The following is a 23903-nucleotide window of genomic DNA, read 5'->3' as shown; positions in this document are numbered from 1 at the left end:
CCTGTGGCTTTCTTTTCGCGTACGCTAGCCCCCGCTGAGAGGAACTACTCTCAGTTGGACAAGGAAGCTTTAGCTTTGGTCGCTGGTGTTAAACGGTTCCACGACTATTTGTATGGTCGACATTTTACTCTTGTATCGGACCATAAGCCGCTGTTGGGTATTTTATCTGGGGACCGTCAATCACCTCACATTCTGTCACCCCGGCTTACCCGTTGGTCTGTTTTTCTTTCTGCATATAATTATTCCCTGACTTACGTCCCTGGCAAGCATCTAGCACATGCTGATGCTTTAAGCCGTTGCCCCTTGAAAACGTTCCTCTGTGACCCTGCTCCTGTCTCTGAGGTCCTCCTTATTGATGAATCCCCCCTACCTGTTACAGCTTCAGAGATTGCTAGGGTCTCCTGTCGCGACCACGAGATAGCTACGGTCCTGGGATGGGTCCTCCGTGGGTGGCCCCCTGGGGAAGTGGACTCCATTTGGAAGCCATATGCTTTCCGCAAATCTGAATTAGCAGTACAAGGAGGTTGTCTCCTGTGGGGTCATCGGGTAGTAGTCCCTGCCCCGCTACGAAAATCCATCCTTACTATGTTGCATGCAGGCCATCCGGGTATTGTGCGGATGAAGGCCTTGGCGCGTGCATATCTCTGGTGGCCTAAATTGGACGACTCCATAAACTCCTGGGTATCTACCTGCCCTCAGTGTCAAGAATCCCGGCCAATGCCACCTCGAGGACCACCCAGAGTGTGGGAGGAGCCCCGGGGGCCGTGGACCCGCGTGCATATTGATTTTGCGGGGCCACTCCAAGGACAGATGTTGTTGATCCTTGTAGATGCTTTCTCTAAATGGGTCGAGGTAGTTCCTATGTCATCCACCTCCACTGAGGCGCTAATACGAGTTTTACGCTCCCTATTTGCCACTCATGGCCTTCCTGATGAGCTAGTTTCTGACAATGGCCCTCAGCTGACAGCATCTGATTTTGAAAGATTTTTAGCAGGGTTAGGAATCCGACACTGTCTTATTTTGCCTTACCACCCTTCTAGTAATGGTTTGGCGGAACGGGCCGTGCGATCCACCAAGGAGGCATTGGGCCGCATGGACACTAAGAATTGGGCTTCCCGGATTTCTGAATATTTACTTGTCCAGCATTCTACCCCATGCCCCCTTACTAACCGTAGTCCGGCGGAACTCCTTATGGGCCGCCGGCTACGAACAGTGCTCGACAGACTACATCCCAACTACACCCCTAGCCAACCGCTAGATTCATTCAGTGCCCACCGTGGGTTTCGTCCAGGGGACTTAGTTTATGCCCGTAACTACACTGGCCTTCCCCTCTGGTTACCGGGCTCCATATTATCTGAGACGGGCCCGTGCTCGTACAAGCTTGTCATGGGAGACGGAAGGGTCTGGAGACGACACCTAGACCAAATACGTAGGAGAAGGGCCCCGGGTGACACTAGAGTTAGGGGGGAAAGGGATGTCACAACTACAAACCCAGAAGGCTTAGGTTTAACTACTGAGGCTACGGAACATCGGAGCCCAAACCAGACACATGCGCACACTCAGAATAGGTCAGAAGTTCCAAGGGACGACACAGATACCATAACATATCCTAGGGTTGAAGCAGCGGATCCAGATACGCAAAACACCCCATTAAAGGAACAAACAGGGCCCATACCTTCCACCGCGGCCGACAGTCCCAACCAGCGAGCCGTGAGAACCGGGATTGTAGGTGGTGCAGACGAACGGGCAGAGCCGGAAGGGCCACGACGCTTTGGCCGAATACGCCGGCGGCCAAAACACCTGCAAGACTACGCATGCGCGTAGGGGTGTTATGTACTGAGCACGTTCCCCTCGCGAACCCCCTGTTGGAATGATTGGTTATGTTACAACTTCTGATTGGTTGGTTAAAACTGACAGCCGGTATAAAAGAGCTGTCAGTGAGCGTTTCTCTGCTCTGTTCTGAGGTGAGAGTTGTAAGCCTCCGTTACTAGTTAAAGTGTTACCTCAAAAGTTACCTCACACGTATCCGGAGTCGTATATGAATCCAATTTCATATTTAATACTTTTCTGTGGAAGTTGTGACCTTGTGACCACAATCCCATAAGGTAGAGTGTGCTGAAGAATAATGGTTCCCCTAAAGCAGGGGTGTCAAACTGGATTTCTTGGAGGGCTGGATCAGCATTGTAGTTCTCCGCCGCGAGCTGGCAGGGAGGGGATGGTGAGCCGGAATGGACGCCTCCTGCAGCACCCTGCCGGTCAAAACGGGGCATGGGGGGGGCGTACCCGGCACCTCATTTTTGGCCTCCATCGTTTCAGCAGCACTCTCCTGGCCGAAAACGCACCCCACAAGACCCCTGTGCAGCCCATTTTTGGCCGGCAGAGTGCTTCTGGAGGCCAGGGTGGCTGAAAATGGGCCTTGCGGGGTCTCCACGTGGCCCATTTCTGGCTGGCAGAGTGCTGCTGGAGGCCAGGGAGGCTGAAAACGGGTCGGTTCTTTGATATTGGCCCTAAGGGCCAATGTGGGCCACGGGCCTTGAGTTTGACACCCCTGCCCTAAAGCAATACAGTGAATTCTACAGTCGAGGGAATTAAATTGTGGAGTCTTCTTTCTCTTTTTTTTCTAATTTCATATTTATACAGGTGGTTCTTGAATTACAACCGTTTGAAGTAACAACAGGCGGCACTGGGGAAAAAAGTGATTTACGATTGTTGCAGTATCCCCATGGTTACGTGATCAAAATTCAGGCACTTGGCAACTGGCATGTATTTATGATGGTTGCCATTTCCCAGGGTCATGTGATCACCGTAACCTTCCCAGAAAGCTTCCCACAAGCAAAGTCAATGGGGGAAGTTAGAATTGCCTAATGACTGATTGATTCATTTAACAACTACAGTGATTCACTTTACAACTGTGGCAAAAAGGTCATAAAATGGAACAAAACTCATTTAACAACTTCCTTGCTTAGCAATGAAAGTTTTGGGCTCAATTGTAAGTTGAGGACTACCTATATAATATAATTAAAGGTTACCAACATTCTATTATTTAGATGTACTGAAAACAGATAAGAGGAAAAAAGCTATTCTATCCATTCTAATGTAGGATAATAATATTGAAAACATTAGAATTATTTGGCTTTTTCATTCAGAGTTGAATATGAGATTGGAAAAAAAAAACACTGTGACTCCCATCAAAGTATTTGTTGTACAATAGAGGTTTTGGTCTTAAGCGAATTATGTAATATTCAAATATTTAAAAAATATTACAACAATGTTAAAACAATGTATAATATATAATGTTAATAAAAGGAAAAATAAGATGAATGGAACAAAATTAACAAAAACTAAAATGCCAAAAGCAGAAAAAGAGAAAAATGGAAATGGAAAAAGAAAGGATTCTCCCTTTTTTGTACATAATTTGCAATATTTATAGACATTTAGGTCCTCTTAGAAATCATATGGTATTTTATTTATTTATTTTTATTTTATTTCAAATTTATATACCGCACCTTCTCCCAAGGGACTCAGGGTGGTGTACAGCCAGATAAAAACATACAATACAAACATTAAGAACAATTAAAAGAATATATATTAATTTGGCCCCAGTTTAAAAACTGGTATATGCTTATATTTGTCCTGCTGTATGATGTGTTGTATGTATGATCTTGTATGTATGTCATATTCTCACAAATATTTTAATGTTCACTTACTTTAAATAAAATTTACTCTCATGGAAAAGTAAAATGGGAGACCACGGTATCCTTTTAGGATTGTTATTAAAATTTGCTTAGATGCACTTTGGCTACAAGATCAAACAGGAACATATAAAACTATGCATAGTGTATAGAGAGTGGATAAAGAAAAGTCTTTATTTTGTAGTACGAGAATGGCAGGGTCACCCGGTGAAAATTTATGGATAATACCTTCAGGAAGGACAATAGGAAGGAAGCTTTTTGTCATAGAGCACAAAATTAACTTAGGAGATTTATTGCCACAAGAGTTGGCAGTGATCATCAACTTTGATGACTCTAAACCAGGATTAGACAAATCCATGTTTAGGAAGGAAAATGTGTCACAACTGAAATATGGAACTTTGCTACATGTTTATGACCACAATTGAGCCCCATTTTTGCTCAATTTTTGCTCCATTTACGACCACAATGGAGCCCCATTTTTTGTCGCAAAAAAAAAAGATCACATAAGCCTGGGACACTATAACTGTCATCAATATGAACCAGTTGTCAAGTGTCTAAATTTTGATCACGTCACCATGGGGATGCTGCAACGGTCGTAAGTGAGAAAAACAGTCATAAGTCACTTTTTTCACTGCCATTGTAACTGACTGGTCATTAAATGAATAGTTGTAAATTGAGGACTACCTCTATTTAGGAGATGCTAGGAATCAACAAAAGGGACGCGGGGGCTCAGTGGCTAAGACGCTGAGCTTGTTGATCAAAAGGTCGGCAGTTCAGCGGTTTGAATCCCTAGTGCTGCATAACAGGGTGAGCTCCCGTTACTTGTCCCAGCTTCTGCCAACCTAGCAGTTTGAAAGCACATAAAAAATGCAAGTAGAAAAATAGGGATCACCTTTGGTGGGAAGGTAACAATGCTCCGTGCGCCTTTGGCATTTAGTCATGCCAGCCACATGACCACGGAGACGTCTTCGGACAGCGCTGGCTCTTCGGTTTTGAAACAGAGATGAGCACTGCCCCCTAGAGTCGGGAATGACTAGCACATATGTGCGAGGGGAACCTTTACCTTTACCTTTACCTTTTTAGGAAACAACAGTGGGAAGGCCAAAAGCCCTACTAAGCAGATATATACAAAAGTATGAAGGCTATTGCTTAAAAGTATTGTAAGCCGCCCTGAGTCTCTGGAGAAGGGCGGCATATAAATCAAACTAATAAATAAATAAATAAGGAGATTGTTGTTCTCAGGTGCTTTGGTGGACTTCTCTGGAAGGAGCGGGTGCCAGATCTGTCTTTGATCTAAGAATCTTTGTTGAGCTCTTCTGCCACTGAAGATGACTACCAATAAAATGGGAAGGGAAGTACTCTGGAGAAACTTTGAGGAACACCAAAGGAAGACCACCAGAATTCCTCTGTGGGTCATGGGTCCATCCTGAATATCCCAAATAAATTCTCCTTTCTTCTTTCTTCTGGTTTTAGGTATACAAATGCTCTCTGTCCAGCCAGACACCAAACCGAAAGGTTGTGCTGGCTGCAACCGTAAGATCAAGGACAGGTATCTCCTCAAGGCCCTGGACAAATACTGGCATGAGGACTGCCTGAAATGTGCCTGCTGTGACTGCCGTTTGGGGGAAGTGGGCTCTACCTTGTACACCAAAGCCAACCTTATCCTCTGCCGCCGAGACTACCTGAGGTAGGACTGACATTCTTCAGCGCACCCATTGCAATTTTTTTTTTTTCATCATCCCTGTTTGGTTCCCTTCCCTTGCACCGCATGCCGTGTAGCCCAAATGAAGCTGGCCATTTTTGACTGTTGCTACGGATACCTTGCCACATGGATACACCATGGCAAGCATACAAATGTGGCTTCAAGCAGGGGGAGTAGCGCATAGTCTATAAACTGATTTGAGTCCATGCCTTCGCACATCTATTCCACTCAATGGGAGATATTTTTTTTTTAGACGCGCTAAAGTAGCTTTGTGCTGATATCAGTGTGTTCTGCCATGTCTTTATTAACACTAGTGACAAAATACGTTTGTAGGCAACTGTTTAACACAATTGCATAAAAATCTGTCAGATTCCTGTTTTTCCCTTTGCCTCTAAGCCAATAGTAAGAACATGATAAAACTATTCCCAGTGCAGACCGAGGGTGTAGGTGATGAGAAGGTTGACAGGTAAAACAGTCAGGGGAAAAAAATCCTTTCCTAATTTGCCACAGATCTTTGCTTTGCAGGACACTGCTATCAATACATTCTTGATTCAGTAAATTAAAAAGTAATAATTCTTGGGCTCAGATCCCAACCCTCCTTCTCTTCCCCCCCCCCCCCCGAGTTTTCTGCAGTGAACGTTGCTAGAATTAAGAGTTCCTGACAGGACTTGACCTGCTTATTTTATTTTCCTAAATAACAGTCAAGTGTCGCTCTCACCTTTGTTCAAATTGTGTAACCACAAAGTCGTTTCTGTGCGGTGGTTGACAGCCAGCATTTTGAATATCAAGGAAGAAGAGGCAAGCCACAAAACACACAGGGCCAGAATGCAGACTTATTTTCTGAATCTGATGATTATAAAAGTCTTTTTCAGAGCTTGTGAGGATTCATGGATGAACTGTTTTATTTTCGTCAAAAGACGAAACAATGATAAAATCTCTGAAGCAATGATGGTGACAATTATTGTTAGCAGAGACCTTGCCATTTATCTTTAGAATTTGTCCAACGCACTTTGTTATAGGCGAACAAGCTCAAAGACAATAAAAAAAAAACCTTCTTAATTTCAGCAATAGTTTGAGATATTTTATCCAATCCCCTTTGCACATTTTAAAGTTCCAAATGGGAAACAGTTCTTCATTCTTTCTTGTTAAGACTCGTGCAACATTTCATACAGAGATGCTTAAGTATGTGATATTGTATGCAAACATTTCAGATATTGCTGGCTATTACCCAGCTGATCCTGCTGAGAGCTGACAGTTCACATCAAAATTATTTTACGTGTCAGTCAGAGATGCTAACACATAATCAGCATGTTTGCTTTCAACATTCAGATGGGAATGTTTAAGGCAAACATCGGGACCTCTTTCGAGAGAACGTAGTAAGAGAAGTGAATTTGGTTGACATGTGTTTGCAGCTGTCTAGATAGCTGCCGTGGTGGTGGACACAGAAATTCTCTTTTTTTTTTTAAAAAAAAAAAAAACAGTTTCATGGGGGGGGGGGAGAGTTCTGATATCTTTCCATAGAACTGAATGGAAAAAATGAGAAACTGAGAAGCTGCTAATTTCTAGAGAGATAGTCCTGTACTTTTCCCACTACCAGAAGTCACACAAATACATATATATACCTCTTGGACACCTTGCTATTAAATAAATTTCAACACCCCATATTCCATCGATGAGTTTCCCCAATTCCTCCTTTTGAAGAAATTTCAAGGCAAATTTCTTTTGTCCAGAACTTTGGTGAAAAGTTTCAAAAGGTCACTTCCTAACTTCAAGCAGATGCCGATGAGAATGAGTCTTTCACAAAAATATATATATATTGATCTTTTTCAGGAGAACTTGGTATGGTGGAATATACAGCTAGAGTGAGGAATGGAGTTCAATATTACCGTACTTTTCGGAGTATAAGACACACTCCCCCCCCCCTAAAAAGGGTGGAAATGGTGCATTTTATACACCAAATACAGCCAATTTTGGCCTCCCGAAACCCTGCACGTCCCGTTTTTGCCAAAAACAGGGCCATTTTTCACAAAAACGGGACGCGCAGAGGGTTTGAGAGGCCTGCAGAGTGCTCCTGGGGGCCGGGGAGGGCAACAATGGGACGCACGGAGGCCAAACTATTTTTTTCTTGTTTTCCTCTTCGAAATCTTGGTGTGTCTTATACTGTTCTGCCCCAGCTCCGGATTCCCGAGGATATTGACACACAACAACGGTCCTTATCAAATTTATTAAGTAGCAAGAATAAACCAAAGTCCGGCAAAGGTTGGCAACCAGCCTAGAAAACAAGATACGATAAGACTTTTTCCAAAAATGCTCTGATGATAATTTGATAATTAGAAGTTGTTTCCAGCAAGAAACTTACTAACGGTGTGTGACTTAAATAGACTAAGGGAGTGGCCAATTATCCTCAAGCCCTTCTCTTGAGTAGACCTCCTCCTCCTGAGTAGTCACTCCTGCCTTTTGGCAGCCCTGCGTGCTCGAGCATTGAGGAGAGGCTCCTCCACTTCGCTCTCTCCACTTGAAGGAGCCTCTGGAGGTTCTGAAGGCCCTGGCTGAGTCTCTGCCTCTGGCACCACATCCTCTTCAGCCTCCTCGCTGTCCGACGTGAGCGCCGGCTGCGGGCCGCTGGTGGGCCACAACATATACTCCGGTGCATCTTCTAGTCTGAAAAATACGGTAACTAGCTTGGAATCACTGCATAGGTGGAAGCAACAGAGACTTGCATCCCCCTCCCCCCACTGCCTCCCCCCCCCCCGGAAAAAAAATCCTTTGAAACTTTACCTGGTTGCTCCCAAGAGAGTGAAGTTAGTCTGAGAAGATTATAGGCGAGTGGCAATCAAGAAACTTTGCTGATCAGCTCATGGTGTCGTTCTGTATGAATCAGAATCAGAGTAGATTCTGGAAGGGACCTTGGAGGTCTTCTAGTCCAGTCCCCTGCTCAAGCAGGAAATCCTATACCATTTCAAACAAGTGAATGTCCAGTCACTTCTTAAAGTCTCTTCTGGTTCTTTGCATCTCACATTTGGCCATTTGATAAACTCAGATGTAATACAGGTAGTCCTCAACTTACAACAGTTCATTCATTGACCGTTACAACGGCCCTGAAAAAAGTGACCGTTTCATGACCGTTTTTCACACTTAACAACCTCTGCAGCCTCCTCACAGTCACGTGATCAAAATTCAAGTCTTTGGCAACTGACTCATATTTATGACGGTTGCAGTGTCCCAGGGTCATGTGATCCCTTTTTCCAATCTTCTGAAAAGCAAAGTCAGTGGAGAGGCCGGATTCACTTAGCATCCATGTTACTACCTTAACACCCTCAGTGAGTCACTTAACAACTGTGGCAAGAAAGGTTGTAAAAGAAATGTTGGGCTCCATTGTGGTCATAAGTCAAGGACTACAAGAGCCTTGGTGGCACAGCGCTGTTAAGTAGCACCAACTGCCTGCAATTACTGCAAGTTCAAATCTCACCAGGCTCAAGGTTGACTCAGCCTTCCATCCTTGTGAGGTAGGTAAAATGAGGACCCGGATTGTGGGGGCAATAAGCTGACTTTGTATAAAAAAGAACACAGCTTGGGGGGGGGGGGAGCGAAAGCCCTACTAAGCAGGTATATACAAAAGCTTAACACATTGTAAGCCCCCCTGAGTCTCTGGAGAAGGGCGGCGTATAAATTGAACCAATAAATAAATAAATACCTGTAGTTCTTCAAGAATTCCCTTCCATTATTGGAATAAGAAAAAAGCTGAGGAGAAAAGGACGCAGTATTCTCACCTACCCCACCCCCGGCCTTATTATCTGTCTTTGTTTTAATTTGTTGAGTACAATGAAAATAGGTAGCCTTATTAATTTAGAGAAAGTTAAATTAAAAGACTGAAACATGGAAAAATTTTTGGAACCCAGATGGGCTAGGAAAAAAGTACCAGGATCAACCAATTTCTTCATAACACCTTTGATTATTTCTGGGGGGAAAAACCAAGTTGAGCTTTAGAAAATTCACCCGCCAACTGTCTGTAGTGAGCTCGTAAGCCAAGAAGCAAATGGATTGCACAGCAACTTGATTGTTCTGTAACCCATGGGAAACATTAAAAGAAAATGAAATAATTGCCTAGGAATTCCACTGGGGAAAGTGACGGTTATTCAAAGTAGACTGCATGTTTTGCATACAAAAATTCCCAGGTTCAAGCCCTGGCATTTTCAATTAACAGGGTCAGATAAAGAGTGACGGGAGAATTATTCCTTGTCCTCCTGGGGCCAGGCCTGTGTTTACTACAGGTAGTCCTCAACTTAACAACAGTGACCATTCAAAGTTACAACAGCACTGAAAAAAGTGACTCAGTACCGTTTTTCACAGATACGACCTTTGCAGCATTCCCATGACCATGGGATCAAAATTCAAATGCTTGGCAACTGGTTCATATTTACGATTGTTGCTGCATCCCAAGGTCATGTGATCACCTTTTGCGACCTTCTGACAAGCAAAGTCAACAGGGAAACCAGATTCACTTAACAACCGTATTACTAACTTAAAATAGCAGTGATTCACTTAACCACTGTGGCCAGAGAGATCGTGAAACGGGGCAAAACTCACTTAACAAATGTCTCACTTAACAACAGAAATTTTGGGCCGAATTGTAAGTCGAGGACTACCTGTAGTTATTTTGGATCAAAAAAGTTTTGAGCCAAAAAAAAAAAAAGCTTGATTCCTATGATTTCATGGACACGTCCGCCTAGATTCTTGCCCAGGAAGTATGGAAGTAGCTTACCACTTTCCTTGTGTTTTAGTATTCCTACATGGACTCCCACCCAAGTGTTAAATAGGCCGGATCCTCCTTACCTTTCAAACACAAAGTCAGACACCCCTGCCTGCAATGGCTCTCCTAATCCAGTGGTGGGTTGTCCCCGGTTCGCACTGGTTCGCAAGAACCAGTAGTAAAACCGGCGGGAGGCTCTGCCTACTGACTCGGACGTCATCAGGAAGCGTGCGGCCCCATTGCGAACCAGTAATAAAAATAAGTAGAACCCACCCCGTCCTAATCCATAAATGTCTTGAGGTCTCCCAGTTAATACTTGCCTAAAGATTGCAGTACAGGTAATCCTCGACTTACGACCTTAGTTGAGCCCGAATGTTTACGTTGCTAAGCGAGAATTTGTTAAGTGAATTTTGCTCTATTTTAAGAACTTTTCTTGCCACACTTGTTAAGTGAATCCCTGTTAATAGCACTAGCAATAGCACTTAGACTTACATACCGCTTCACAGTGCTTTTACAGTCCTCTCTAAGCGGTTTACAGACTCAGCATATTGCCCCCAACAATCTGGGTCCTCATTTTACCGACCTCGGAAGGATGGAAGGCTGAGTCCAACCTTGAGCCTGGTGAGATTCGATCTGCCAAACGGCTGGCAGCCAGTGATCAGCAGAAGTAGCCAGCAGTACTGCACTCTAACCACTGTGCCACCGCGGCTCTGTACTTAACTCTGTTAAGTTAGTAACAAGGTTGTAAGTGAATCTGGCTTTGACTTTGCTTGTCAGAAGGTTGAAAAAAGGTGAGATCACATGATCCCGGGGGTCTATGCAGGGGTGAAATCTACTTACCTTCCTTACTGGTTCAGAAGTGTACATGCCGTGTGCGTAGACCTTCTGCACATGCGCAAAACCAGCACATGCGTAGAGGGTAAAAAACACATTACTTCCTGGTTAAAAACAGGAAGTAACGACACCCGGGCGGGTGGGCGGAGCTTTGCGCCGCCATCGCTACCGGTTCTCCGAGCTACCGGCTACAATTGCTACCGGATCGCCTGATCCGGTCCAAGCCGGGAGCATTTCACCCCTGGGTCTATGACAATTCACTATGGCCATCTTGCCACAGGACAAGTCACTGCAGGACAAGAGTTATACTAATAACAAAGAAATGGTCTAATGGAATAATTATACTAATAACAAAGAAATGGAATAATTAAAGAAAGGATGCAAAAGGGAGGACAGAATAAAACCTTAATGGCAAAAATTGAAATATTTATTTATTTATTTTAAATAATTAAATAGGATTGTTACACTGTCCCGCAGCAAGTTGTCCCATGGTGAGTTTCCCCACAGTGTGTTGGCTGTGGTGAGTTGGCCATGGTGAGTCGGCAAGTCGACTGGCAAATTGTCCCATTCCCTGAGCCCGGGACAGTGCGACCGTCATAAATATGAACCACTTGCCGAGCATTCAAATGTTGATCAGGTGACTATGAGGATGCTGCAACTGTTGTAAGTGTGAAAAACGGTCATAAGTTCACTTTTTTTTTCAATGATATTGTAACTTTGTATGGTCACTAAATGATCTGTTTGTAAGTCAAGGACTACCTGTAGTCTCTAGTGAGGTCAAACTACGCTAGATTAAACCAGCTAACATACCTCATATGTGGGCTCATTCTCCCATTTTCTGATCTAGCAATAGCACTTAGACTTATATACCGCTTTACAGTGCTCTCTAAGCGGTTTACAGCCTATTGCCCTCAACAATTTGGGTCCTCATTTTACCCACCTCGGAAGGATGGAAGGCTGAGGCTCAACTTTGAGCCTGGTGAGATTCGAACTGCCAAATTGCAGGCAGCCAGCAGTCAGCAGAAGTAACCTGCAGTACTGCACTGTAACCACTGCGCCACTGCGGCTCATCTAGCTAAGGAGCTCCCCCCTCCCCCACCCTGTTGCTTATGCTTAGACGTGCTATTTATGTTAAACTTCCAGTTGTTGCACTTAAAGTAATTGCAGATAGTCATTTGCCTCATTACATCCGTATGTACTTAGCTATGCGATGAACCTCTTATTTTTTTTTAAAGCTCTCATTTTTAATGCTAATTTTGGAGGTCATTAAATGTGTTGTTCCCTTTTGTAGGCAAATAAGCTTTCCTACTGAGTCACTGATTTGATATGGATCTGAAGGATAAATTACATCTACTGATGAACAGATTCAGGTTAAGTTGTGGCTTCAAGGTACAGGCAGTCTTTAACTTGCCACCACATTCGGGCCTAAAATTTCTGGTAGCCATTAAGTGAGTCACACCCAATTTTACAGCCAATTTTGCAGTGGTTGTTAAGTGAATCACATGGTTGTTAAGCAAATCCATCTTCCCCCATTGGCTTTATTTCAAGAGCCATAGTGGCGCAGTGGTTAGAATGCAGTATTGCAGGCTAATTCTGCCAACCGTCACCAGTTCGATTCTCACAGGTTGACTCAGCCTTCCATCCTTCCGAGGTCGGTAAAATGAGGACCCGGATTGTTGGCGGGGCAATAAGCTGACTGTGTAAGCTGCTTAGAGAGGTCGGTAAAGCGGTATATAAGTCTTAGTGCTTTGCTAATTTGGGCACTTTGCTAAGGAGCCTGGCTAGCTCAACAGACAGAGCACTGTAATTTAACACCAGCTGTCTGCAATTAAAGTAAGATCGAATCTCGCCAGGCTCAAGGTTGACTCAGCCTTCCATACTTTCTAAGGTAGGTAAATTGAGGACCCAGTTTGTGAGGGCAATAAGCTGACTTTGTATAAATATACAAAAGTATGAAGGCTATTGCTTAACGCATTGTAAGCCGCCCTGAGTCTCCGGAGAAGGGCGGCATATAAATCAATTTTTAAAAAAAAAAATGGTTGTAAGACAGGTGGTAAGATCACAGATCAGGGGTGGTATTCACTTACCTTTGCTCCCGGTTCGCAAATGTGAGCACGCGTGAGCATGCACAGAGCATCAAAAATGGGACATGATGACGTCTGGGTGGATGGGCGGAGCCTCCCGAGACCGCCACTACCAGTTTGCCCGAACCAGATATAACCGGCTGACTATCACCCACTGTCACAGATCCATGTCAAATCAGTGTCTTGTAACCTCAAGGCACTGCAACCATCATAAAGACATGCCAATTGCCACGTGCTTGAATTTTGATCGTGTGACACGTCGGGACACTGCAATGGTCATAAGTATGAGGATCAGTCATAAATCAGCGTTTTTTTAAAACGCTGTCATAATTTTGAACGGTCCTAAGCCAAGGACTACCTGCACCCCTTTCATAGGCTTTTAAGGAATCTATTCTTTTGTTTTAAGCATCTTCTGGGATGCTTAAAGATAGTTGTTGCAGATGATGTTTAAACTGTGTTGCTATTAACACGTAGGGTGGCTGTGCTTTGAGAGGAAATGGTGTTCTGCTTCAAGTCCTACCAGAAGGCAATTCCCCCTCTTTTTTTTTTTTTTAATCTATTTTACCCTCTGGTGAGAGGTGGGATCTTTGATGACTACGAAAGAGTCAAATAGGTTCATCTGATGAAAAAAACAGCATCACGCTGTTGTAATATAAGCCGTGGCTCTTTGCATAGCGATATTGCACACCATTGAAAAAGGGGCAGTATTTATAACATGACACTGTTTTTGTCGTTTTGATAAAAGCAGCCAGAGCTGTGGACACCAACGGCAGGGTAGTTTTCCCTCTTCCTCCTCGGTTGTCATTTAGTGACAGCCAAAACCTCTGATATCTCTGTTTCTCCAAGTGAGCCGTTTGAAAGAGCTGCAATTTTAGAACATGTTTCCTGCCCTCGCCTGTTCTTCCCTCTCTTTTCTTCCCCTTCCCTTTTTCCTTGTGTGTTGTGCAATTTTAGACATCAAGGATGGGGAGTCATTGCCCCCCCCAAATCTTTTTTTTTTAAGCTAATATGTCTTACTCGATATACTAAGAATTAGAATTTTTTAAAGATGTGTACCGGAATGGATGCAATAAAGAGGAAGGCTAATAGCATTCAGCAAGACATATTTATCGGCTGCGAATTTGTACAAAAACGGGATCTTAAATTTTATAGGTGGGAACTGTTTCTAGTAAGGTATGGGTAGTCCTCGGCCATATGACCATAATGGAGCCTGCCCATCCCAGTTGTAAGTTGTAATGGTTGTGAAATGGGTTCACCCATCTGACCTGATTTTACTTTTGTGCAGTGGTTCTTAAGCAAAGGCCACAGTCATTAAGTGAATCAATGGACCAGTTTTGCTGAAAACAGGAAGTAAATGATGGGTTTGTTTGTCTGTAAAACTTGTCATAAAACTAAGTCACATGACCATGAGTCACTGCATACGGCCGTACATGCAGGCTGGTTGTACGGTCGTCAGAACTTCAGAACGGAGTCATTAATACTCCCGAGGGGATTCGTTGTAACTTCAAATATTGACTAAGTGACCAGTTGTAAGTTGAGGACTACCTATTGCTTTCCTATCTACCTTAGATTGCTGATGCATTGCAGAAGATTATTGGCAAATCCCAACATTACCTTTTCAGCTGTTCACAGAAAGGACAGAATTGAAACGCTGATGAGCTACGGTATTTTTCATAGTATAAGACGCACCTACCTTTTTTGGTGAGGAAAAGAAGAAAAGAAATCTCCCTCTGCCTCTGAGCAATTTTGCCTCGTTGTAGCAAATAGCCTGCTTCACTTTCATTTTCGTTTTCAGCATAGCTTGATTAGCACAAGAGGAAAAAAAAATCTGCTCCAGCAATTTACCTCTTTGCAGCAAGCAGCAGAGCCCTGCGCAAAACAGCTGAGAGCAAATCAGCTGAGAGTCGGGAGGCCGATCCAATCAACTTGTGCTAATTAGGCTGTGCTGAAAGGAGCTGTTTTTTCTTGCTGTTTGCTTGCAAGGAGGTAACTGCTGCGAGGCAGAGGCCAAAGGGTGGGCGGGGCTATATTCGGTGTATAAGACGCACCTAAATTTTCACCCCCTTTTAGGGGGAAAAAAGGTGCATCTTATACTCCGAAAAATACGGTAGTTTGCCACTTGACTTCTCTATGCGGGTTGACACAACTGCTCCAATTCCTCAATTTCACGGCTAGAAATTCTGCAAGTGATTGTCCCAGCATCTCTGGACACAGAGCCAGGTTGTGGTAGATGACAAACAATTAGGCAATAAGAAAAACAAGGGACCGGCTAGATTTTAGCTGTCTAAAACAGTGTTAAAAAGAAAGAGGGAGAGAGAGAGAGAGAGAGAGAGAGAGAAATATTGAGTCCAGTGTCAGAAACACAGAGGCAGAGGAGTGTTCTGCAGAAAACCAGCAATTCCCTTCTGTGTGTAGACATCACAATATTTAATTTATGAACCACTGTACTAGCACTGACACATCTTTCCCCCTCGGAGATGAAGGATGTTTGTTTAACGGGCTGATCTTTTCCCCGTCATTCAGATTGGCAGCGATTCCTCTTACAAGTACGATATTTCCACTTCTATACAATCTGTTATCCCTGACTAATGGCCAGGTGTTATCTTGAAGATGGTTTTTTTTCCCCCCACTTTAAAAAAACTCATAGGTGTCATCTCAGGAAGGAGGTATTTGAATTCCAAATGCCTTTTCACACTTTTATTAGGAGGAATGTATACAATAGCTAAGAATCTAATTACAAACGAAAATCGAAACAAACCTTTCGTGCGCTTCCCAACTTAAATGTCTTCAGGCTGGTTTCCACTTCGCTTTGCATTAAAATCATTTTAAAAAGTCTGTACAAGAAATGTTGTTCATCTCTCTGAATCACACGTTTGTAAACAGCATTCAGGTTTGCTGCGTTGCCTACGTGTGGGTTCATTATTTTCTGTAACGAAGATGTTTTTTAAGGTGCATTTTTACATTTGGAAACCCCTATTAACTTTTAAAGCGGCGTGGTTATTGAAGGACAATTACGCTAAATTTAAATATTAGTTCTGAAAGTATGAATAAAAGTTAAGTGCTTGGCTAAAATCCTTCACTGAGACTAACGATGCAAAGAAATAAGTTGCTAGTTATCAGGAACAATTTTGTTCTAATATAAGGATTAAAATGTGTACCCATCACAATGCTCTTCATCCATATCTCAGTCAAGTTAAATTATGGCTTGTATAATATATATGGAATGGCAGTTAAGGTATTGGGAGACCCAGGTTCAAATCTATACTCAGCCAAGGAAAATTACTGTGTTACTATTTTTCAGCCCAATCCACTTTATGGCTAAAACATATGAAGAACGGTTGCAGGAACTGGGTATGTCTAGTTTAATGAAAAGAAGGACTAGAGGAGACATGATAGCAGTGTTCCAGTATCTCAGGGGCTGCCACAAAGAAGAGGGGGTCAAACTATTCTCCAAAGCACCTGAGGGCAGGACAAGAAGCAATGGGTGGAAACTAATCAAGGAGAGAAGCAACTTAGAACTAAGCAGAAATTTCCTGACAGAACAATTAATCAGTGAAACAACTTGCCTCCAGAACTTGTAAATGCTCCAACACTGGAAGTTTTTAAGAAGAGGTTGGATAACCACTTATCTGAAGTGGTGTAGGATTTTCTGCCTAAGCAGGGGGTTGGACTAGAAGACCTCCAATGTCCCTTCCAACTCTGTTATTCTATTCTAATCTATTCTTATAGGTTGAGATGAGAATCCTTCTTAATCTCTTGGGGGAATTTCAAGCTAGAAATCCCATTATTCTTGGTAAATCAGATAAATTGATGAGTCTTTTTAAAATATCTTTTATTAGAGTTTATTGTAGTATAAAATACAAAATGGGAATCTAGATCAGGAAAGAAAGGAGTGCAAGAATACAAAGAAAAAGAAAGAAAAGCAGTGGTTCTGACTTTTTTCCATGAAGCGGAATACAAAAATAAAATTGCAACCTCAACTTTTGGTTTTGCTATCCAGTGGATACAATCCATTTCTATAAAAGTAACATTAATTTACTCATCAAATCTAAAATCAAAATTTCATATATATTTTTTCTGTTTTGAGCATAAAGCCCAGAAGCCATTTCCGAGTGAAAACAAAACTGGATAAGTTCTTCTCTTTAATTCAAACAATTAGCTTTGCTATCTCAGCCAATTCTATCACTTTTTAAATAACTGAGTCTTGAGTGAAAATGGTTCCTATGCCTTTTTTTTCAGTCTCTTCCAAGTATTTAATATTAGTCCATCTTTATGTGGGTGCTCCAACACTGGAGGTTTTTAAGAAGAGATTGGACAACCATTTGTCTTAAATGGTATAGGGTTGGAGGTTGGTCTAGAAGACCTCCAAGGCCCCTTCCAATTCTGTTATTATGTTATTCATATTTAAATATTGTAGACCAGTTGGAACTTTCCGGATAAGCCCAGTTATGTGCATCAGTCTCAGTTCCAGGGTTCTTTTGAGGAGGGAACCATTAATTATTTTGAGTCACTTATCAGTTGGTTGGTTGATTGATTGATGCAATTGACATGAACTGTGGGCCCCCATGGTGAAATAAAATGGTTTGTGACAACTAGCATCATGTTCTTTAAATAAATAAATAAATAAATAAATAAATAAATAAATAAATAAATAAATAAATAAATAAATTTATTTCTATACCGCCCTTCTCCTGAAGGACTCAGGGTGGTGTACAGCCTATTAAAAGCACAAAGACAAACATCAGTTAAAAATAATTAAAATTATTAAATAATTTCAGCTCAAATTTAAAACCCCAAAAATTTAAAACACCCAATTTATAAATCATTACATTGATAGCCCGGCCTGGCGGAACAACAGGGTCTTGAGGGCACAGCGAAATACACAGAGGTCAGAGATCTTACGCATTTCCGGGAGCAGTTCATTCCACAGGGCAGGGGCTCCCACAGAGAAGGCCCTCCCCCTGGGTGTCGCCAGCCGACATAACTTGGCTGATGGCACCCTGAGGAGCCCCTCTCTGTGGGAGCGAACTGGCCGGTGGGAGGCTATTGGTGGCAGAAGTCGGTCTCGAAGGTACCCGGGTCCTATGCCATGGAGCGCTTTTCCATTTCCTGCCTTCAGTGAAGCTTTGGGTTCACTCCCCTTGTACATTTTTTTCCCCTAAATAATTTTATACCAACTTACAATGAGCACACACTTTTGCAAAGTACCGTTAGAATTGCAGGGTAGCTGATTGTATCATTACATTTGGGTAGCTGCCCCTCACCAACTTGAAAGTTTGAGGATTCTCTGTAAAAGGAGAGGGGTTGTTAATCCAACCTCCCAACATGAAATGTCTTAAAAATTAACCTGCCCAGTTCTGTGGGTGTTTTTCTCCCTGGAGGACAACCTAGTCAGAAGATGAGAAGCTATTCCATTTTTTTCCTCCTCTCTGTGTGTGTGTGTGTGTGTGTTTGTGTGTGTGTTTATTGAGGGGGGGGAGTAGCTAAACTGATGGGAGGGTTAAACTGAGGATGCTGTCTAGTTCAGGGGTCCACAACCCCCGGTCCATGGACCGGCATCAGACCGCTTCATGCCGGAAACCGGGCATTTGTTGAGTGTTTAAGCCTTGCAAAGCTGAAGGCATCTCTGAAGGGCCTTAATTCTCCTCCCCAACAGAACCATCCCTGCCCCACCTTGTGATAACAACTGTCAAGCGCTGGAGAAATCAGGTAATCCAGGCAGTTCAAATGAACATAGCGGTTTATTACAAGCTTAAGCTCTCTACAAGAATCTGAACTACTAACGGTCAAAGTATAACTTGATGATAGATAAGAGTCAAAGGAATTGAAGGTGGGCCGAACTTATTTTATTTTATTTATTTATTTATTAAATTTTTATACCGCCCCCTCTCCCGAAGGACTCGGGACGGTGAACAGCCAAAATTAAAAACACACAATACAAATATTAAAATACATTAAAACAAAATTAAATTATCTTAGGCTTCTCCAATTTAAAACCCCGTTACCCATAAAATTCACCCAATTAAAAATTTTTAACCCAGCCCGGCTTGCTGAAATAAAAAAGTCTTCAGGGCCCGGCGGAAGGTCCGGAGGTCCGGGATTAGTCGTATCCCTGGGGGTAACTCATTCCAGAGGGCGGGTGCCCCCAAAGAGAAGGCTCTTCCCCGGGGGGTAGCCAGCCGACATTGCCTGACAGACGGCACCCTGAGGAGACCCTCTCTGTGGGAGCGTGTTGGCCGGTGGGAGGTTATCGGAGGCAGAAGGTGGTCTCGTAAATAACTGGGTCCTAAGCCATGGAGCGCTTTGAAGATGAGAACCAACACCTTGAAGCGCACTCGGAAGACCACTGGAAGCCAATGCAGCTCGCGCAGGAGAGGTGTCACGTGGGAGCGCCATGTCGCCCCCGTAAGTACCCGCGCGGCCGCATTCTGCACCAGTTGGAGCCTCCGAGTGCTCCTCAAGGGGAGCCCCATGTAGAGAGCGTTGCAAATATCTCTTGTGGGTGTGAAATGACTTATGACTGAAGATGTGCTTGACTCCTCCCTCAGGCTCAGCCTGGTCATTTCCTAAAGAAGCCCTCAAAGGCCACCCAACTTTCTTGGGGTATCCACTGATCTAAACTGCTGAATGGAGACTATCCACCCTATTGCATACAACCCTCAACTGCCCCTCCTCCCAAACAATCATTGTCCAATGACCTTCTCATTCTCCAATCAAGTTGACATACTGTGTGGTCCTTGGTGCTCTCTGAGCTTTGTTATTTTTCTTGTAGATGTTTCATGGCCTGCCTAGGTAACATCATCGGTCCTAGAAGAGAGTGCGGTTTGCTCTCTTTTTAAATAAAATGGCTTGCCCTGTCAGTGTTGGTGGGAGAGTTCTTGGTGGTTTTTTGATTAGGTTGTTATTTACTGTTTGACTGAGTTGGTAGTTCCTTGACTGTCAATTACAGGTACCACAATTGAACCCAACATTTCTTTTGCTAAGTGACACAGTTGTTAAGAGAGTTTTGCCCCATTTTATGACCTTTCTTGCCACAGTTGTTAAGTGAATCTGGCTTCCCCATTGGCTTTGCTTGTCAGAAGGTCACAAAAGGTGACCATATGACTCCAGGACACTGCAACCGTCGTTAAGGGTACCTACCCTCTGGAATCGGCTCCCCTTGGAGCTCTGGGTGGCCCCTGACCTTCTCTCTTTCCGCCGTGACCTTAAAACATGGTTGTTTCGCCAGGCTGGCCTGGACTGAATGGGGTTTTAATGGGAATTTTAGTTTCTTTTATTGTTTGAATTTTAATCTGGACTTGTTGCTGCTTATGGTTGTGAGCCGCCCTGAGTCCTTGTGGAGAAAGGGCGGCATAAAAGTCCGATAAAATTAATTAATTAATTAATTAATACGAGTCAGTTGTGAAGCACTGAATTTTGATCACATAACCATGGAGGTGCAGCAACGTTTGTCAGTGTGAAAAATGGTCATGAGTCACTTTCTTGACTGCCGTTGTACTTCGAACAGTCACTAAATGAACTGTTGTAAGTTGAGGATTATTTGTACCAACTCAGACAAATGATCAAATCGTAAATAACAGCCTAATCAAGGCGGTTGACATCCAAGATCATTGCCGCCAACACTGACAGGCCAAGCCACTTGTATATAAACCCTCTCTCCCTTCCAGCATTGATGATGTTATCTAGGCAGGTTGCCAACTCTGAAGCTGGCCTGACTGAGGCCATCTTGGAGGCTTCAGTGTTGCCACAATGGTGCTGAGGGATAGGGAGGGGGGAAATAGAGATATTTATTTTATTTTATTTAATGAGATTTATATGCTGCCCTATCTCCAGCCGGACTCAGGACAGCTCACAACAGTAAAAAAACATCTAATGAAAAAGTTGAAATTAAATCCAAATCTCATAATTTAACAGTTAAAAGTGCAATTAAGACTAACAAGTTAAAAATTAAACCCCAGATAGCTAGGATCTTGTAGCCAAAACAAAATAGTTTCCCCTGAGAACCAAGGACATTCCCACAGGTGGCTGAAAAGAGGAGGAGTGAAGTTGCCAAGCAACCGAACAGCACCTTGATTGGACCATGTGACTGATTGTTTGGGAAAGGGGGGAAAACTTTTAATTAGGTGAAAATTGTGTTACCTTTAGAGTCGGTTTTCAGCAGTCTGTGCCAGTGTGGTGTATCCAATAAACTTGTTCTTTGAGGAACCTGCTTGTCTCGGAGTTCTGTTTAGTATGGGTGTATTACTTGGAACCCTGACACAGGTAATGAAAACACCTAGAAGAAAACAATCAGGTTCAGAGGACACCAAGGACCCCACAGCTCAACCCTGATCTACAAATATTCTCATCTAACGTTGATATCCTGCCTGGCAGACCGAGAGCAAAGATTTTGACCTACTGCAGATCAAAAATAATCCTCGGTGGCAAAATTGCCGCATAGGCAGACCCAGCGGGGGAGCTCAGAAGTTCTCCTAGGAGTTTACATGGTGGGGTGCTGTGCCATCCTGCTGCTGAAGCTGCTATCTAGCCATGTGGCATGAAACTAAATGAAAGCTTGGCAACTATAGGCAATTCAGTTGCATTAACTAATGAGCTTCATCGAATGCGATGAAAAGGCGGAAGTGCAGCTGCGCCAATAGGAGCAATTTAGGTCAATCACCCTTTTCACTTTGGGTTTTTAACTAGGCATACCCTGCTGAGCATCCAATGACTACAAAGTGCCATTTCGTTTCCGATTTAATTTTGGCAGCATTTTTACCGAGGCACAAGCCATTCACACACGCAGCTAAATTATCTTGCAGTTGGAGACTTTAACTCCAGCACGGTGATGCTAAATATCGGAGTGTTTCGCATCTTGGCAAACAATACGGTTCCCTTCTCTGACTCTCAATCTTATCCACCCATCCCTTTCCGCCTAATGTGTCTTGAATTAATACACTACCTGCCACCATAATAATAATAATAAATATTTCGAATAGACAAAAGGCTGGCCTAGAGAAGATGACCTAACTGACTATATTCAGAGGCGGAGAGATGTAGAAATCTGTTTTCTCTTTTTTAATTCTCCTATGTCTATTAAAAGTCTCCTTAACAATCTTAATTAGGCTTACACTCTGTTGCAAGGATTTGCTTGGACAGACGGTTCTTTCATGGCTGAAGTAGTGCTGAATTGAAAGTTTGGATAGAAGCACAAATAGGCCGACGTAAATGCTGATATGGAAAAACGATTGGCGGCTTTTCTCCCATCCGTTCCCACAAAGCAGGGTACAGCGTTGTGTTAACTGACTTGCAAGCCTCTCTTAGCGTTCCATCGTTTAAATTAAATTTACATTATTATTTTTTTTTAAAATCTGAAGATCTCCAACTCGCCTCTGAGTCTAGAAAGGGCTCTCCGCCAAATTGCAAGACAAAGAAATTTAATCTCAAAGATATAAAACCAGTGGTTACAATTTGATAGTGTAATGAGGAAGAGACAGATGTGACCCTACAGAATAGCTTACATTGTAGATGTATGTAGATTGGTTTGATATTTGTGTCTAGAACAGCTTGGAGAAAACATTCAATAGCAATGACTTCGAGCAAAATTATGAGATCAGCCTGTGGAAACAAGGAAATATGCTCCTCCTTGATTCTCTTTGAGAGCCAATTGGATTGAGATGGGTGGCTATTTCTGAATAAATACATTGAATAATTTTTTGTTATGACAGAGGTAGTCCTTGACTTGCGACTGAATGATACTGAAAGAACATTAAATTTTGAAAGTCTGTAGTTGTTTTCCCATGTCCTTTTCTTAACACACTTTGTGATATTTTGATTTTGCAAGCATATAAAGGTTTTTACACTCTACAAAAGGATATATATTTTATAATAAAGATATTAAGAATTAAAATCAACAGCAATAGTCTATTCCAGTGGTGAAATGTAAAATTTGTTACTACCGGTTCTGTGGGCGTGGCTTGGTGGGGGGGTAATATGACTCGGTGGGCGTGGCCAATTTTTTTTTTCTTTTACTTTTAAAAGCAATTTTTTTTTACAGCCGAAGAGGTTGTAGAAAAAATGCTTTTAAAAGCCTCTGACGATCCCAGCTGAGCTGCACAATCATCAGAGGCTATTTTATTTTTTACTTTTAAAAGCATTTTTTCGGCCGAAGAGGTTGTAGAAAAAATGCTTTTAAAATTTTTCTAAAAAGCCTCTGATGATTGCATGACTCAGCTGGGCATGGGGGGAGGCAGGGATTTTTGCTACCGGTTCTCCGAATCACCCGCTGCCATTGCTACCGGATCGAGCGATCCGGTCCAAACCGGGAGCATTTCACCCCTGGTCTATTCCCATTCACTATATTTTTATTTATTTATTTGTATCCTAGTTTTATTATTTTTACAAATAACTCAAGGCAGCCAACAAATTCATCACACCTTCCTCCTCCTATGTTCCCCACAACCACAACTCTTGTTAGGTGGGTTGGGCTAAGAGGGGATAACTGGCCAGAAGTCACCCACCCAGCTTTCATGGTTATAGAGAGGCTAGAACTCACAATCGTCTGCTTTCTAGCCTGGTGCCTTAAAAATTGACCATCAAAAATGTTTTATATAACAAAATGTTATTCAGGTAAATTAATTTATATACTGTATTTCACAATATTTTCTGGAGGAGATTTTCAGTTGTGCTAGAACAGTCTATATCAAGGCTCAGTAATGTGGTGCTTATAAGGAAAGAACCTGCTCCTAGATATTTATTTATTTACTTATTTATTCTTCCTAAATGTCCATCAGGTTTTTTGATCCATCTGACTTTTTTTTTTTAAATTGCTAGCTTCTAGCTCTGGGTTTATTTGCAGGAAT

The 23903-nt window shown here is 42.8% G+C and overlaps 1 protein-coding gene across 1 annotated transcript in view; it reads left to right on the top strand.

The window, feature by feature from the left end:
* Positions 1–5173: 5173 nt before the first annotated feature.
* LMO3 (LIM domain only 3) overlaps positions 5174–23903 on the top strand; it is an 86374-nt gene continuing 67644 nt past the window's right edge. Inside the window, exon 1 of the mRNA XM_070947238.1 lies at positions 5174–5379. Within this exon, the coding sequence (XP_070803339.1) occupies positions 5174–5379 (206 nt within the window). The remainder of the gene's footprint in view (positions 5380–23903) is intronic.

Source organism: Pituophis catenifer, unplaced genomic scaffold (genome assembly GCF_029215685.1).
Source record: "Pituophis catenifer annectens isolate HBS135680 unplaced genomic scaffold, rPitCat1.0.hap2 SCAF_7, whole genome shotgun sequence".
NCBI lineage: Eukaryota > Metazoa > Chordata > Lepidosauria > Squamata > Colubridae > Pituophis > Pituophis catenifer.
Note: the sequence above shows the minus strand (reverse complement) of the source record. Positions and strands in the feature narration are given on the sequence as shown.